Raw genomic sequence first — 17136 nt, forward strand, 5'->3', positions numbered from 1 at the left:
TAAGCGCTTGGGAAGTACAAATTGGCAACATATAGAGACAGTCCCTACCCAACAATGGGCTCACAGTCTAAAAGTCAAGCTAAAGTTCTGGGTTTACCTGTAAAATGGACATCATCATCATCATCATCAATCGTATTTATTGAGCGCTTACTACGTGCAGAGCACTGTACTAAGCGCTTGGGAAGTACAAATTGGCAACATATAGAGACAGTCCCTACCCAACAGTGGGCTCACAGTCTAAAAGTCAAGCTAAAGTTCTGGGTTTACCTATAAAATGGACAGAAAACGGATCATGCACAATTTTAATCTCCGGACTTCACCAAAAAGCATATTCCTGCGTACTAAAAGTGCAAAGGATTTTTTTTTAATCTTTCAAGTACATATGGCTTGCTTTTCCAACTCTTCCCCTCTTCTATAGGTCAGCTATGAACTTTAATTCCAGTGGAACTCGGGGGCATCTAGTCAATCATCATCATCATCAATCGTATTTATTGAGCGCTTACTATGTGCAGAGCACTGTACTAAGCGCTTGGGAAGTACAAATTGGCAACATATAGAGACAGTCCCTACCCAACGGTGGGCTCACAGTCTAAAAGTCAAGCTAAAGTTCTGGGTTTACCTATAAAATGGACTTCATCATCATCATCATCAATCGTATTTATTGAGCGCTTACTATGTGCAGAGCACTGTACTAAGCGCTTGGGAAGTACAAATTGGCAACATATAGAGACAGTCCCTACCCAACAGTGGGCTCACAGTCTAAAAGTCAAGCTAAAGTTCTGGGTTTACCTATAAAATGGACAGAAAACGGATCATGCACAATTTTAATCTCCGGACTTCACCAAAAAGCATATTCCCGCGTACTAAAAGTGCAAAGGCTTTTTTTTTTAATCTTTCAAGTACACATGGCTTGCTTTTCCAACTCTTCCCCTCTTCTACAGGTCAGCTATGAACTTTAATTCCAGTGGAACTCGGGGGCATCTAGTCAATGGAATCACTTTGCCTGCCAGACCGGAAGAATGATTTATTACCGAAAAGTTATACTCGGCCAAGTTAGTAAAAGAAATTCAAAACTGGGATACGGTTTTAAATGATTATGCCACATTGCTCTCCTGATATACTTTTTCTAGAGCTGCAATACTTTAGATTTTTCGGCTAAGGGATTTAAGTCACACTAGTTTGTAAACCCCTTGAGAGCAGGGATCATGGCTACTTTGTAGTCATGATGATGACGGTGGTATCTTTTAAGTGCTTACTATGTGCCAATCACTCTCCCAAGTGCTTAGTACAGAGCTCTGCACCCAGAAGAGGCCCAATAAATACCACCGATTGATCGATTGGGTTCCGTCCTTAAGGACGATCGTCTTCTGAAGCGAAATTGGGCTTCTTCGGGAAAAAGATGATAATAACAATAAGAAGAGGAATAACTGTGGCATCCGTTAAGCGCTTACTATGTGCCAAGCACTGAATTGAAGCGCTGGAATAGATACAAAAGAATCAGATCGGTCACAGTCCCCGTCCTACGTGGGGCTCACAGTCAAAGTAGAAGGGAGAGCAAGTATTTAGTCTCCGGTTTACAAACGAGGAAACCGAGGCACAGAGCAGTGAAGCGACTTGCCCAAGATCACGCGGCAGGCAAGGGGCAAATCTGGAATTAGAACCCAGGTCCTCTTACTCTAAGACTCGGGCTCTTAGTACAGTGCTCTGCACATAGTAAGCGCTCAATAAATGACTGACTGATTGATTGATCTTAGTATTTGCAATTACTAAGCAGGCGTGTAATGTCTGAAAGCAGTTTGAATCGACGACATTTACTGAGCACCTCCTGACTGCTGGACGGTGAACTAAGCGCTTGAGAGGGTCCAACAGTGGCGAGGCAATCATTCCCCATCTTCCAAGAGTTTACACTGTACTAAACCTAAAGGAAGTGTAGGAGCTAACCACTTTTTTTCTTTTTCTACTGAAATGAATAAATACATGACCAAAACCCTAATTATTTCCTCACGCCCAGGACCGTGAATATTAGCTCGATACTGCCAGCGCTGCTGCCCGTGGCTTTATTAAAATATTTTTGCCTATTTTATTTTTCCCCGTTGTACTGTACTCTCCCAAGTGTTTAGTTTAGACCCTCTTCGCACCCAATAATACTATAGCTTGACTGATGGACGGCAGTGGGGGTGGGTTCTCTGTCTCCCCCTTCTATCAATCAATCATCATCATCAATCGTATTTATTGAGCGCTTACTATGTGCAGAGCACTGTACTAAGCGCTTGGGAAGTCCAAGTTGGCAACATATAGAGACAGTCCCTACCCAACAGTGGGCTCACAGTCTAAAAGGGGGAGACGGAGAACAAAACCGAACATACTAACAAAATAAAATCAATAGAATAGATATGTACAAGTAAAATAAATAAATAGAGTAATAAATATGTACAAACATATATACATATATACAGGCTTTTTACATATATACAGGCTTTTTATACATATATACAGGCTTCAATCGTACTTATTGAGCGCTTACTGTGCGCAGAGCACACAGAGCTAGACTGGGAGCCCGTTGTTGGGTAAGGACCGTCTCTGTATGTTGCCGACTTGGACTTCCCAAGCGCTCAGTACAGTGCTCGGCACACAGTAAGCGCTCAATAAATACGACCGAATGAATAATGGAAAAACCGCCCAAGGGCCTGTTGCTTTGGAGGAAAGTAAAACTCATTATGCAACCATAAGTCTAAGCCAAAGTTAGTCCAGAATGACCAGGGGAAAGGCCGTCAATCAAAGTGATTCAAACACATGGACTTGGGATGGGAAGTGAATTTAAAGTTCCACTAGAAGCCTGTTTCCGATTCGTCTCTTTCTCTTCCTTCCCCTATCATCATCATCAAGCGTATTTATTGAGCGCTGACTGTGTGCAGAGCACTGTACTAAGCGCTTGGGAAGTCCAAGTTGGCAACATATAGAGACAGTCCCTACCCAACAGTGGGCTCCCAGTCTAAAAGGGGGAGACGGAGAACAAAACCGAACATACTAACAAAATAAAATCAATAGAATAGATATGTACAAGTAAAATAAATAAATAGAGTAATAAATATGTACAAACATATATACAGGTGCTGTGGGGAAGGGAAGGAGGTAAGATACGGGGGATTCCTTATGGATGCTTTTACTATTCCTCCCACCCTCCACCTTCTTTGTCTTCTTCCCATCTTTCCGCCCCTTGACTTCGGTCCTTTGGAGTTGGCAGCGGGAAGCGGGTGGGTGCGTTCAGGCCCTGCATTGGAGTAGATGCTAATCCAACATGGAAAAGCAGCCCGACCTAGTAGAAAGAACGCGGGCCTGGGATTCAAAGGACCCGGGTTCTAATCCCAGCTCCGCCACTTGTCTGTTGTGTGACCTTGGGCGAGTCACTTCCCTTGCCTCTCCTGTAAAATGGATATCTGTTCTCCCTCTACTTGGCCTGTGAGCCCCAGGTGGGACAGGGACTGTGTCACACCTGATTGACTTCATCATCATCAATCGCATTTATTGAGCGCTTACTATGTGCAGAGCACTGTACTAAGCGCTTGGGAAGTCCAAGTTGGCAACATCTAGAGACAGTCCCTACCCAACAGTGGGCTCACAGTCTAAAAGGGGGAGACAGAGAACAAAACCAAACATACTAACAAAATCAAATAAATAGAATAGATATGTACAAGTAAAATAAATAGAGTAATAAATATGTACAAACATATATACATATATATAGGTGCTGTGGGGAAGAGAAGGAGGTAAGATGGGGGGATGGAAAGGGGGACGAGGGGGAGAGGAAAGAAGGGGCTCAGTCTGGGAAGGCCTCCTGGAGGAGGTGAGCTCTCAGTAGGGCATTTAGCACAGTGCTCGACACATAGTAAGCGCTTAACAAATGCCATCGTGATGAGAAAATGGTTAGGTTTTTCTTATGATATTTGTTAAGTGCTTACACGCTTGACACCTAGTAAGCACTTAACAAATATCATTAACCATTTTCTTATCAATAATGATGGGTGAGCCCACTGTTGGGTAGGGACTGTCTCTATATGTTGCCAACTTGGACTTCCCAAGCACTTAGTACAGTGCTCTGCACACAGTAAGCGCTCAATAAATATGATTGATTGATTGATTGATTGATGGCATTTGTTATGCGCTTACTATGGGCAAAGCACTGTTCTAAGCACTGGGGGAAATACAAGGTGATCAGGTTGTCCCACGTGGGGCTCACAGTCTTAATCCCCATTTTACAGATAATAATAATAATAATAATGATGATGGCATTTGTTAAGCGCTTACTACGTGCAGAGCACTGTTCTAAGCGCTGCGGGGGAATACAAGGTGATCAGGTTGTCCCACGTGGGGCTCACAGTCTTAATCTCCATTTTACAGATAATAATAATAATAATGATGATGATGGCATTTGTTAAGCGCTTACTATGTGCAGAGCACTGTTCTAAGCGCTGAGGGGGAATACAAGGTGATCAGGTTGTCCCACGTGGGGCTCACAGTCTTAATCCCCATTTTACAGATAATAATAATAATAATAATGATGGCATTTGTTAAGCACTTACTATGTGCAGAGCACTGTTCTAAGCGCTGGGGGGGAATACAAGGTGATCAAGTTGTCCCACGTGGGGCTCACAGTCTTAATCCCCATTTTACAGATAATAATAATAATAATAATAATGATGATGGCATTTATTAAGTGCTTACTATATGCAAACCACTGTTCTAAACACTGGGGGGGAATACAAGGTGATCAGGTTGCCCCATGTGGGGCTCACAGTCTTAATCCCCATTTTACAGATAATAATAATAATAATAATAATAATAATAATAATAATAATAATGGCATTTGTTAAGCGCTTACTATGTGCAGAGCACTGTTCTAAACGCTGGGGGGGGGAATACAAAGTGATCAAGTTTGATCACAAAGTGATCACAATCTTAATCCCCATTTTCCAGAGGAGGTAACAGAGGCTCCGAGAAGTGAAGTGACTTGCCCACGGTCACACAACAGACATGTGGCGGAGCTGGGATTCAAACCCACTCATTCAATCATATTTATTGAGCGCTTACCGTGTGCAGAGCACTGTACTAAGCGCTCGGGAAGTACAATTCGGCAACAGAGAGAGACGGTCCCTACCCAACAGGGGGCTCACCTCTGACTTCAAAGCCCGTGCTCTTTCCACTGAGCCACGCTGCTTCTCGTGATTTGTTTGCTCCGCAGTAAATACTGTCCCATCAACAACTTTCCCTGGCTGAGAACATATGCTGGCAAATGCACTGTGAGCCCAATGTTGGGTAGGGACTGTCTCTATATGTTGCCAATTTGTACTTCCCAAGCGCTTAGTACAGTGCTCTGCACATAGTAAGCGCTCAATAAATACGATTGATGATGATGATGATGATGAAATGCAGAAATTTCGAGGGTAATTCGGAGAGTCTCACAGTGGATGTCTCGCTGATTTTTCGTGTTTTCCCCGGACTGTGCACCCTGGGTGGTGTCTGCAGAGGCCTGGAGTAATTTTCCTGTAGAAATTTCCTTTGTTTCTCCTTTTTGCCCACCAATGCATGGGACACACTTAACATTAAATGCCGCCAAAATGCTAATGGGGATTGTGCTGTGGGATTAATGGGGATTAATGTTGGGTGGGGGGCACATACCTCCAAACTCTGCCTATATTTCGAGCTTTTCCCACCCCCTAGTCCCGTCCCTCTTCCCTTCTGCTGGCCCGGGGGTGGGATACGGTTTAAGCCGACCCCAGAGTCCTTGATGATGGGCCGAACCCCCAGTCTAAGGTGAAAGACTTCAGCATCGATCTCCTGGACAGGTAACGTGTCTGCAGGTAACGTGTCTATATGTGGCCAACTTGTACTTCCCAAGCGCTTAGCACAGTGCTCTGCACACAGCAAGCGCTCAATAAATACGATTGATTGATTGATTGCAGGACCTCACCTTAATGCTTTTCAGTTCTGCCCCGCCGAATGGTGACAAAAAGCTCCTCTGCTCCTCCTCCCCTCCACTCGGGGCTCAGCGGAAAGAGCCCGGGCTTTGGAGTCCGAGGTCGTGGGTTCAAATCCCGGCTCCGCCACCGGTCAGCTGGGTGACTTCAGGCAAGTCGCTTCACTTCTCTGGGCCTCAGTCCCCTCATCTGTCAAATGGGGATTAAGACTGGGAGCCCCCCGTGGGACAACCTGATCACCTTGTTATGTGCTTTGCACATAATAAGCGCTTAACAGATGCCATCATCATCATCACTCCCTCCCTCTACAGCCCTTGTGTATATTTGTAATATTTACTACTCTATTTTATTAATGATGTGTATATATATCTATAATTCTATTTATTTTGATAATAATAATAATAATGATGGCATTTGTTAAGCGCTTACTACGTGCTGGAGGGGATACAAGGTGATCAGGTTGTCCCATGTGGGGCTCACAGCCTTAATCCTCATTTGACAGATGAGGTAACTGAGGCTCAGAGAAGTTACGGTATCGACACCCGTCTACTTGTTTCGTTTTGCTGTCTGCCTCCCTCTTCCATTCATTCATTCATTCAATAGTATTTATTGAGCGCTTACTGCGTGCAGAGCACTGTACTAAGCGCTTGGGAAGTACAAGTTGGCAACATTATAGAGATGGTCCCTACCCAGCAGCGGGCTCACAGTCTAGAAGGGGGAGACAGACAACAAAACAAAACATATAAACCAAATAAAATAAATATGTACAAGTAAAACAGAGTAATTCATTCATTCAATCGTATTTATTGAGCGCTTACTGTGTGCAGAGCACTGGACTAAGCGCTTGGGAAGTACAAGTCGGCAACATTATAGAGATGGTCCCTCCCCAACAGCGGGCTCACAGTCTAGAAGGGGGAGACAGACAACAAAACAAAACATATTAACCAAATAAAATAAATAGAATAAATATGTACAAGTAAAAGAGAGTCATTCATTCATTCATTCATTCAATCATCATCATCAATCGTATTTATTGAGCGCTTACTATGTGCAGAGCACTGTACTAAGCGCTTGGGAAGTACAAATTGGTAACATATAGAGACAGTCCCTACCCAACAGTGGGCTCACAGTCTAAAAGGAGGAGACAGAGAACAAAACCAAACATACTAACAAAATAAAATAAATAGAATAGATATGTACAAGTAAAATAAATAGAGTAATAAATATGTACAAACATATATACATATATACAGGTGCTGTGGGGAAGGGAAGGAGGTAAGATGTGGGGGTGGAGAGGGGGACAAGGGGGAGAGGAAGGAAGGGGCTCAGTCTGGGAAGGCCTCCTGGAGGAGGTGAGCTCTCAGTAGGGCCTTGAAGGGAGGAAGAGAGCTAGCTTGGCGGCTGGGCAGAGGGAGGCCATTCCAGGCCCGGGGGTCGATGGCGGGACAGGCGAGAACGAGGTACGGTGAGGAGATTAGCGGCGGAGGAGCGGAGGGTGCGGGCTGGGCTGGAGAAGGAGAGAAGGGAGGTGAGGTAGGAGAATATTATTATTATTCTCTGTGAGTTCTCTTCCTGGATATGACCCTTCAACTCTAATAATAATAATAATAGACATCTGACATTCACCTCACCCCTAACCCCACAGCCCTTATGTATACATCTTTAAATTATATATTATAAATTGCTTATTTATTTATATTAATGTCTGTTTCCCCTCTAGACCGTAAGCTCGCTGTAGGCAGGGAACTTGTCTGCTAATTCTGTTGTACTCTCCCATTATTGTTCCACACTTATTATTATCATCATCATCATCATCATCATCAACCGTATTTATTGAGCGCTTACTATGTGCAGAGCACTGTACTTAGCGCTTGGGAGTACAAATTGTCAACATATAGAGACAGTCCCTACCCAACAGTGGGCTCACAGTCTAAAAGGGGGAGACAGAGAACAAAACCAAACATACTAACAAAATAAAATAAATAGAATAGATATGTACAAATAAAATAAATAAATAAATAAATAGAGTAAAAAATATGTACAATCAAAAAATATGTACATTCAATCGTATTTATTGAGCGCTTACTGTGTGCAGAGCACTGGACTAAGCTCTTGGGAAGTACAAGTCGGTAACACATAGAGACGGTCCCTCCCCAACAGTGGGCTCACAGTCTAGAAGGGGGAGACAGACAACAAAACAAAACATATTAACAAAATCAAATAAATAGAATAAATATGTACAAATAAAATAGAGTAATAAATCCACACAAACATATATACATATATAATAATAATAATGGCATTTATTAAGTGCTTACTATGTGCAAAGCACTGCTCCAAGCGCTGGGGAGGCCACAAGGTGATCAGGTTGGCCCACAGACTGTGAGCCCACTGTTGGGTGGGACTGTCTCTCTATGTTGCCGTACTGGACTTTCCAAGCGCTTAGTACAGTGCCCTGCACACAGTAAGCGCTCAATAAATGAAAAAGCACTCGGCTCAAATCCCCCTAAGATTAGCCACGGGACCAAGCGCTTAGTCCAGTGCTCTGCACACAGTAAGTGCTCAATAAATACGATTGATTGATTGATTGATTGTACATATTCTATTTATTTTGTTAATATGTCTTGCTTTGTTGTCTGTCTCCCCACTTCTAGACTGTGAGCCCACTGTTGGGTAGGGACTGTCTCTATATGTTGCCAGCTTGGACTTCCCAAGCGCTTAGTCCAGTGCTCTGCACACAGTAAGCGCTCAATAAATATGATTGATTGATTGATTGTACATATTCAATTTATTTTATTTTGTTAATATGTCTTGCTTTGTTGTCTGTCTCCCCCCTTCTAGGCTGTGAGCCCACTGTTGGGTAGGGACCGTCTCTACATGTTGCCAGCTTGGACTTCCCAAGCGCTTAGTCCAGTGCTCTGCACACAGTAAGCGCTCAATAAATACGATTGATTGATTGATTGATTGATTGATTGATTGACCACGGAGGCCCGCACCCAGTTTCCTTTTAACGCGAGGGTTACATTCTCGCAAAATCCCCGGTTGGGGTGAACTCCCGCCATATGGCGTCCGACGCACAGTTGCTTCTGCCCCCGTGGATCGCTGGAGCCGGGCAAGCGCTCAATAAATACGATTGATGACGACTTGGTGGATTCGGGTGGCGTGAGAAACCTTTGGCAACCTCTCCTGGGCGGACTTGACTGCCGCGTGACTCAGTGGAAAGAGCCCGGGCTTTGGAGTCGGAGGTCGTGGGTTCAAATCCCAGCTCCGCCAATTAGCTGGGTGGCTTGGGGCAAGCCACTTCGCTTCTCTGCGCCTCGGTGACCTCATCCGGAAAACGGGGATTAAGACTGGGAGCCCCCCGTGGGGCAACCTGATCACCTTGGAGGCTCCCCAGCGCTTAGAGCAGTGCTTTACCATAGTAAGCGCTTAATAAATGCCATTATTATTATCGACTGGAAAGCCGCGTGAGAAGAGTGACCGTGAAAACCGGTTTTTCTTTGGGAGCCCAGACTGTGCCATGCTCTCGTGCAGAAGGGACTGGGAGCCGGAAGGTGATGGGTTCTAATCATGTCTGCCGTGTGACCCTGGGCGAGTCACTTCACTTCCTCTGGGCCTCAGTTACCTCATCTGTAAAAAGGGGATTGAGACCGTGAGCCCCACGGGGGACGGGGACCGCTGTGTCCGACCCGATTTGCTTGTGTCCACCCCAGCCCTGAGTCTAGTGCCTGGCCCATAGCAGGCACTGAAATACCACAATTATTATTAATTGGGAAAGAAAGGTACAATTATTATTTACTATTCTCTTTGGGAAAGAAAGGTAAAACCTGTGGACTTCCAATACTTCAGGAGCACTTGATCCGGTTTGAACACCAAGAACGGACCGAGTTGTAGCGTGGCTCAGTGGAAAGAGCCCGGGCTTTGGAGGCAGAGGTCATGGGTTCAAATCCCAGCCCCGCCAACTGCCAGCTGGGTGACTTTGGGCAAGTCACTTCACTTCTCTGGGCCTCATCTGGAAAATGGGGATTAAGACTGTGAGCCATCTCCATCCCCCCCATCTTACCTCCTTCCCTTCCCCACAGTACCTGTATATATGTTTGTACATATTTATTTATTCATTTATTTTATTTGTACATATCTATTCTATTTATTTTATTTTGTTAGTATGTTTGGTTTTGTTCTCTGTCTCCCCCTTTTAGACTGTGAGCCCACTGTTGGGTAGGGACTGTCTCTATATGTTGCCAATTTGTACTTCCCAAGCGCTTAGTACAGTGCTCTGCACATAGTAAGCGCTCAATAAATACAATTGATGATGATGATGATGAGCCCCCCGTGGGACAACCTGATCACCTTGTATCCCCCCAGCGCTTAGAACAGTGCTTTGCGCATAGGAAGCGCTTAACAAATACCATAATTATTATTATTATTACTATGCGATGGCCATTAAAACAATCCCAATCTCTCTTCCAAGTGAGGTCCTCGTGGCTGCAAATACAAATCCAGAGAGTTAACAAGCCTTCGGAGGGAGCAGAAATGTTAATTACAGACATTAAAGTACAGTTGTGAACATAAGAAATGGAAGAGGCTACTGGTCATCGGCTTTTCTTTTGCCCTCTAAGGCATTTTTTCAGTGCTCACTATGTGTCAAGCGCTGTTCTAAGCGTCGGGGTCGAGAATAATAATAATAGCATTTAGTAAGCGTTCTAAGCGTTGGGGTTGATCCAAGTTCGTTCAGACACAGTCCCCATCCCTTGTGGGGCTCACAGTCTAAGTAGGAGGAAGAACAGGTATTGAATCCCCATTTGACAGTTGAGGAAACTGAGGCACAGAGATGTTAAGCGACTTGCCCAAGGTCACGCAGCAGGCAGGTGATACAAGTGAATCGGGTTGAGCACAGTCCCTGTCCCACATAGGGCTGAGAGTCTCAACCCCCATTTTACACGCAGTCACAAGGTGACTGAGGCCCAGAGAAGTGAAGTGACTTGCCCAAGGCCACACAGCAGACAGGTGGTGGAACCAGGATTAGAACCCATGACCTCCCGACTCCCAGTCCCGTGCTCTATATAATAATAATAACGACAGCATTTCATTATTATCACACAGCATTTGCTGTGTGACCTCGGGCAAGTCACTTAACTTCTCAGAGCCTCAGTTCCCTCATCTGTAAAATGGGGATGAAGCCTGTGAGCCCCAAGTGGGACAACCCGATCACCTTGTATCCCCCCCAGCGCTTAGAACAGTGCTTTGCACATAGTAAGCGCTTAACAAATGCCATCATTATTATTATTAGTAGTATTTGTTAAGCACTTACTATGTGCAAAGCACTGTTCTAAGCCCTGGGGAGGATACAAGGTGATCGGGTTGTCCCACTTGGGGCTCAGTCTTCATCCCCATTTTCCAGATGAGGTAACTGAGGCCCAGAGAAGTGAAGTGACTTGCCCAAAGTCACCCAGCTGACAATTGGCGGAGCCGGGATTCGAACCCACGACCTCCGCCTCCAAAGCCCAGGCTCTTTCCAATGAGCCACGCTGCTTCACTATGCTACGCCGTGCTGCTTCTTAGACTGTGAGCCCCTCGGTGGGGATGGGGACTGTGTCCCCCACCTCATTATCTTGCATCTGTTGGGTAGGGACCGTCTCTAGGCGCTTAGTACAGTGCTCTGCACACGGTAAGCGCTCAATAAATACGATTTAATGAATCCATCCCAACACTTAGTACAGTGCTTGGTACATGACAACTGTGAGCCCCATGCAGGCCAACCTGATCACCTTGTATCCCCTCAGCGCTTAGAACAGTGCTTGGCACATAGTAAGCGCCTAACACATGCCATTATTATTATTAACAGGTACCATTAAAAAAACAAATTAAATAAGCCCATCCTGAATCCTGACTTTAGCGCCGTGTCAAAGGGAACATCTCTCTCTTCCTACCTGTGATAACTCGGCCGAGTCACAGACAGCTCCCACGTGCCGTCGGGGTTGTTTTTTTTTTTTCATCTTGGTAATTTGGGCTCGCTTGGAGCGAGTCTAATCAATCAGTCGTATTTATTGAGCGCCTACTGTGTGCAGAGCACCGGACTCTGATGGCCAGATGGGAAAACTTAACGAAATGTTAACAGCGCCGACAATACCTGACTCCTTTGGCCAGCTGAAGTTTGAGGAATTTGATACTACGGAACCAGTTGTCGAGGGACAATATCAATCAATCGTATTTATTGAGCGCTTACTATGTGCAGAGCACTGTATATATGTATATGTTTGATATATACTGTATATATGTTTGCACATATTTATTACTCTATTTTACTTGTACATATCTATTCTATTTGATTTTGTTAATATGTTTGGTTTTGTTCTCTGTCTCCCCCTTCTAGACTGTGAGCCCGCTGTTGGGTAGGGACTGTCTCTCTATAATAATAATAATAATAATAATGGCATTTATTAAGCGCTTACTATGTGCCAAGCACTGTTCTAAGCGCTGGGAAGGTTACAAGGTGATCAGGTTGTCCCACGGGGGGCTCACGGTCTTAATGCCCATTTTCCAGATGAGGGAACTGAGGCCCAGAGAAGTGAAGTGACTTGCCCCAAGTCACCCAGCTGACAACTGGCGGAGCCGGGGTTTGAACCTGTGACCTCTGACTCCAAAGCTCGGGCTCTTTCCACTGAGCCACGCTGCTTCTCTAAGCGTCTATATGTTGCCAACTTGTACTTCCCAAGCGCTTAGTACAGTGCTCTGGAGACAGTAAAGTGCTCAATAAATACAATTGATTGATTGAATGATTGAGGGAGCTCTGCCCAGGCCTGAGATTTTTCCCTCACCGGGAAAGGAACAGAGAGAGAAGTAGCGTGGTCTAATGGAAATCAATCAATCAATCAGTCGTCTTTATTGAGCGCTTACTGTGTGCAGAGCACTGTACTAAGCGCTTGGGAAGTACAAGTTGGCAACATATAGAGACGGTCCCTACCCAACAGTGGGCTGCAGACCTGAGAGCCAGAGGAACTGGATTAGCGTGGCTTGATGGAAAGAGCCCGGGCTTGGGAGTCAGAGGACGTGGGTTCTAATCCCGGCTCCGCCACTTGTCTGCTGTGTGGCCTTGGGCAAGCCACTTATCGTCTCTGTACCTCGCTTACCTCATCTGTAAAAGGGGGATTAAGACTGTGAGCCCCAAGTGGGCCAACCTGATTACCTTGTATCTACCCCAGTGCTTGGAATGCTTAGTCCAGTACTCTGCACACAGTAAGCGCTCAATAAATACGATTGAATGAATGAATGAAATTCTAGCTTTACTTCTATTTATTCTGATGACTTGACACCTGTCCACATGTTTTGTTTTGTTGTCTTTCTCCCCCTTCTAGACTGTGAGCCCACTGTTGGGTAGGGACCGTCTCTATATGTTGCCAACTTGGACTTCCCAAGCGCTTAGTACAGTGCTCTGCACACAGTAAGCGCTCAATAAATACGATTGAGTGAAATTCTAGCTTTACTTCTATTTATTCTGATGACTTGACACCCGTCCACACGTTTTGTTTTGTTGTCTGTCTCCCCCTTCTAGACTGTGAGCACGCTGTTGGTTAGGGACCGTCTCTATATGTTGCCAACTTGGACTTCCCAAGCGCTTAGTACAGTGCTCTGCACACAGTAAGCGCTCAATAAATACGATTGAATGAATGAATGAATGCTCGGCACACAGTAAGCGCTTAACAAATACCATTATTATTATCACTAGCACTCTATTTAGGACAGTAGTCCTGAAAAATAGCTGGTCAGGTAGAAGAGTATTTTTTTTCCAGGAAACGGGTGCCTTTGTGAGTCTCCCTGATTGACAGCTGCTGCCCGGGGATGCCACCGCTAGCCTGCCAGGATTTCCGGGACATCCCTGAAACTTCCCTGAGCAACACAGGGTGGGAAGATAGGGATGGGGATAGGCGGTTCAGCGGGAGACGGAATATGTGGCTCCAAAATTGTTGGGCTTTACTGCGCAGGGCAATAAGAGCACACGCGCTGCCATTACTGGTTCAGACTTTTAGACTGTAAGCCCACTGTTGGGTAGGGACTGTATATGTTGCCAACTTGGACTTCCCAAGCGCTTAGTACAGTGCTCTGCACACAGTAAGCGCTCAATCAATACAATTGATGATGATGATGATAAGTGGTGCAGCATTCTGTCTCCCTTTATTCATCTCCCGCTCCCCCCAGCCCCTCGGCACTTAATAATAATAATAATGATGATGATGGCATTTGTTAAGCGCTTACTAGGTGCACTGTTCTAAGCACTGGGGGGGAATACAAGGTGATCAAGTTGCCCCACGGGGGGCTCACAATCTTAATCCCCATTTTCCAGATGAGGGAACTGAGGCTCAGAGAAGTTAAGTGGCTTGCCCAAGGTCACACAGCAGTCATGTGGTGGAGCCTTGACCTCTGACTCCAAAGCCCGGGCTCTTTCCACTGAGCCACGCACTTATCTATATTTCTGTAATTCGTTTATATTATCGGTCTCCCCCTCTAGCTCTAAGCTCATTGTGGGCAGGGAATGTGTCTGTTCTTTGTTATATTTGTTGTAGTGTGCTCTCCCAAGCGCTTAGTACAGTGCTCTGCACACAGTAAGCGCTCCATAAATACGATTGAATGAATAACTGGGGCAGTCGGATCCTAGGACACCGCAGAGTGGCTACCGTCTTTGACACTCATCAGAGGGGTGAGTGGTGGACCAATCAATCAATCAATCGTATTTATTGAGCGCTTACTGTGTGCAGAGCACTGTACTAAGCGCTTGGGAAGTACAAGCTGGCAACATCCCTAACTTTTTCAACACACATTGGAGAATCCGGACAGTAATGAGCCAGAGCGGCGATCGTCATCCTCCACTGAGGATGGTTTGCAACTGAGCGATAAATGGGAGATGCCTCCCTGCCGAGTGATATTTTCCGAACCGCCGGGTCCGGATTGACTGCACCGCAAAAGAGCCCCGAGCAAAGCACGGTCCTTTCTTCTGACGTCGGCTGCCCTTGGAGGGATGTTTGCTCCCGGCGTCCCACGTTAGAGAGGGTGACGGAGCCTCTCAGGGAGAACGACGGATGAGCCTCCGTCCTGAGGCCTTAGGACAGGGACCTGTGTGAAAGACTCGATCACCGTGACGCCGGTTGCCTTTCCCCCACCGCCGCCACTCGCGCTCTCTCTTGCCCTTGTCAGTCACGTCCCCGCTGGGGCCGGGGCCGCGGTGAGTCAGCCGGCCGGAGCGCCACACGCTGTAAAGCGTCTGCAGAGGGGTTTTTGTGAACTCTTTTACGACCCAAGCGACCGCAGGGTAGCGCCGAGGCCGGGCCCCGGCGTCGTGACCCAGCAGGCGGTGGCCCTGATGGCCGCTGAGGATTTCGCCGCTCACGTTAGCCGCTGTCTTTCGGGATTGCTGCTGGGCCTGCCCCCGCCTCGCCGAGACCTTCGCCACCGGTGATCTCGCCCCAGGATGCGCACCGCCCCGGACCCCCACGGGTCTCCCGATTCCCAGAGCTGGGCTCATTCCACTGAATGAGCAAGGTGGGAAGAACGCGTCTCGGCTGAATAAACGCGGCGCGCGATCCCAGGGTTTAAACCACCTTGCCCTGAAAGGCCCTGTAAGGGAAGCGCAGTTCGGGTTTTCCATTATAACTGAGGGTAACCACCCGACCCAACAGGGAAACCCATTTCTGACCGACAAGTGAGGAACTCTACGATCAACCCGATAAGGGGCCAAGAGGAAGGAGCGGGAGAAAGCGGCCTCTGGGGCAGGGTGTCGCCGCCATCCTTTCAGTCCTTTTAGACTATGAGCCCACTGTTGGGTAGGGACTGTCTCTATATGTTGCCAATTTGTACTTCCCAAGCGCTTAGTACAGTGCTCTGCACACAGTAAGCGCTCAATAAATACGATTGATGATGATCCTTTCCTCTTGGCCTGCCCAACCACCTTCTCCTCTCTCTATCTCTCTCTCACCAGAAAATGGAAGCAATAGCAGGAGACGCTGAGTTCGACGGGCGAGCTTCTCCTAACGCTTTTTCTCTCTCTGCTCTAGTCAGACGAGACGGGGCAGAGAGACGGCTGTCCAGAGTCCCGTGGCAGCGGCTCTGTTTGCCCGTGACTCCCGCTGGCCAGATGAAATGGATCAGGGTCAAGGCGACAAACCACACCGTAGTTTAGAAGCAACAGGATTTATTGTTTCCTGATTAAAAATAGCACCATCCTAGTACGGAAGAGACGGAAGGAAAGCTCTGCCCACCTCGCTCGTTTCACGATTACCACTGTCTGTCTGTTCAGAGTCATCCAGACGGTGTTCCTGGACCACGTCCTCTACCATGACCAGAATTTGGCTATTTTACCTCACTTCCCTATTATTTACCTGCAAAATTAAAAGGTCGACTCTTCAAATCTACACCTAAAGGCCACACGGCTGTAGAGACACTGGCTCTCTCCGACATAAAGTGCCATATCAACATGTACAACCAGAAGTTGAAACTGTGCCCTGAGAGTTACACGCTTACTGGCTAGTCATTAAAGGTGATTCCGGCTCTAGGTTAGTTTAATTTTTCTGCGGTGAAGTCTGTGAGACACTAACAGTTCCCCTCTTATCAAGGAAGATTGTCGAGGTGGTAGTCCTAACGGACGGCTAGCAGCAAGACATTTGGTTTAGGATCTAGTTACTTACTTACGTCTCCGATCACTCGAGAAATCGCTCTAAATCAAAGCTAACTTCAAGTTGCAAAATGCCACAGTTTGTGGCAACAAAAGAACACCATTGAGGCAAAAATCATTCAAAACCCATTCAAGTAGCTTCAGATTTTGTCATTCCTTGCCCGGCGGCCCCGCTGCTGCTGCTCTTCCTCCTCCTCCTCCCCCAGTAGGCCGGGGGTGGGGGGGGGGGGGTGTCGATCTTCCCGATTCTTACATATTGGGGGCAATCCAGTTGAGGAACTTCATGGCAACTTCAAAACCAAGGAAACAGGCCTGGAAAAGCAGTAGATGGAGGAAATGCACGTGAAAGGAATATCGGCACTGAAGGCGAGACTTACCTGAAGGGCACAGATGCTCAAATGTCCCAATCGTGCTCATCGTTTGTCTCCCCCGGGGGTGGGAGACAATGCACCGCGTTGAGTCACCTGCGCTGAAGAGGCAGCGCTGGAGGAGGGAATT

The 17136-nt window shown here is 46.5% G+C and overlaps 1 protein-coding gene across 1 annotated transcript in view; it reads right to left on the reverse strand.

The window, feature by feature from the left end:
* Positions 1-16141: 16141 nt before the first annotated feature.
* The window catches only part of SLC25A20 (solute carrier family 25 member 20), a 54826-nt gene continuing 53831 nt past the window's right edge, over positions 16142-17136 (reverse strand). The window contains exon 9 of the mRNA XM_038740196.1: positions 16142-16950. Coding sequence (XP_038596124.1) covers positions 16888-16950 — 63 coding nt within the window. The 3' untranslated portion in view covers positions 16142-16887. The remainder of the gene's footprint in view (positions 16951-17136) is intronic.

This window comes from Tachyglossus aculeatus, chromosome X1, assembly GCF_015852505.1.
Source record: "Tachyglossus aculeatus isolate mTacAcu1 chromosome X1, mTacAcu1.pri, whole genome shotgun sequence".
Lineage (NCBI taxonomy): Eukaryota > Metazoa > Chordata > Mammalia > Monotremata > Tachyglossidae > Tachyglossus > Tachyglossus aculeatus.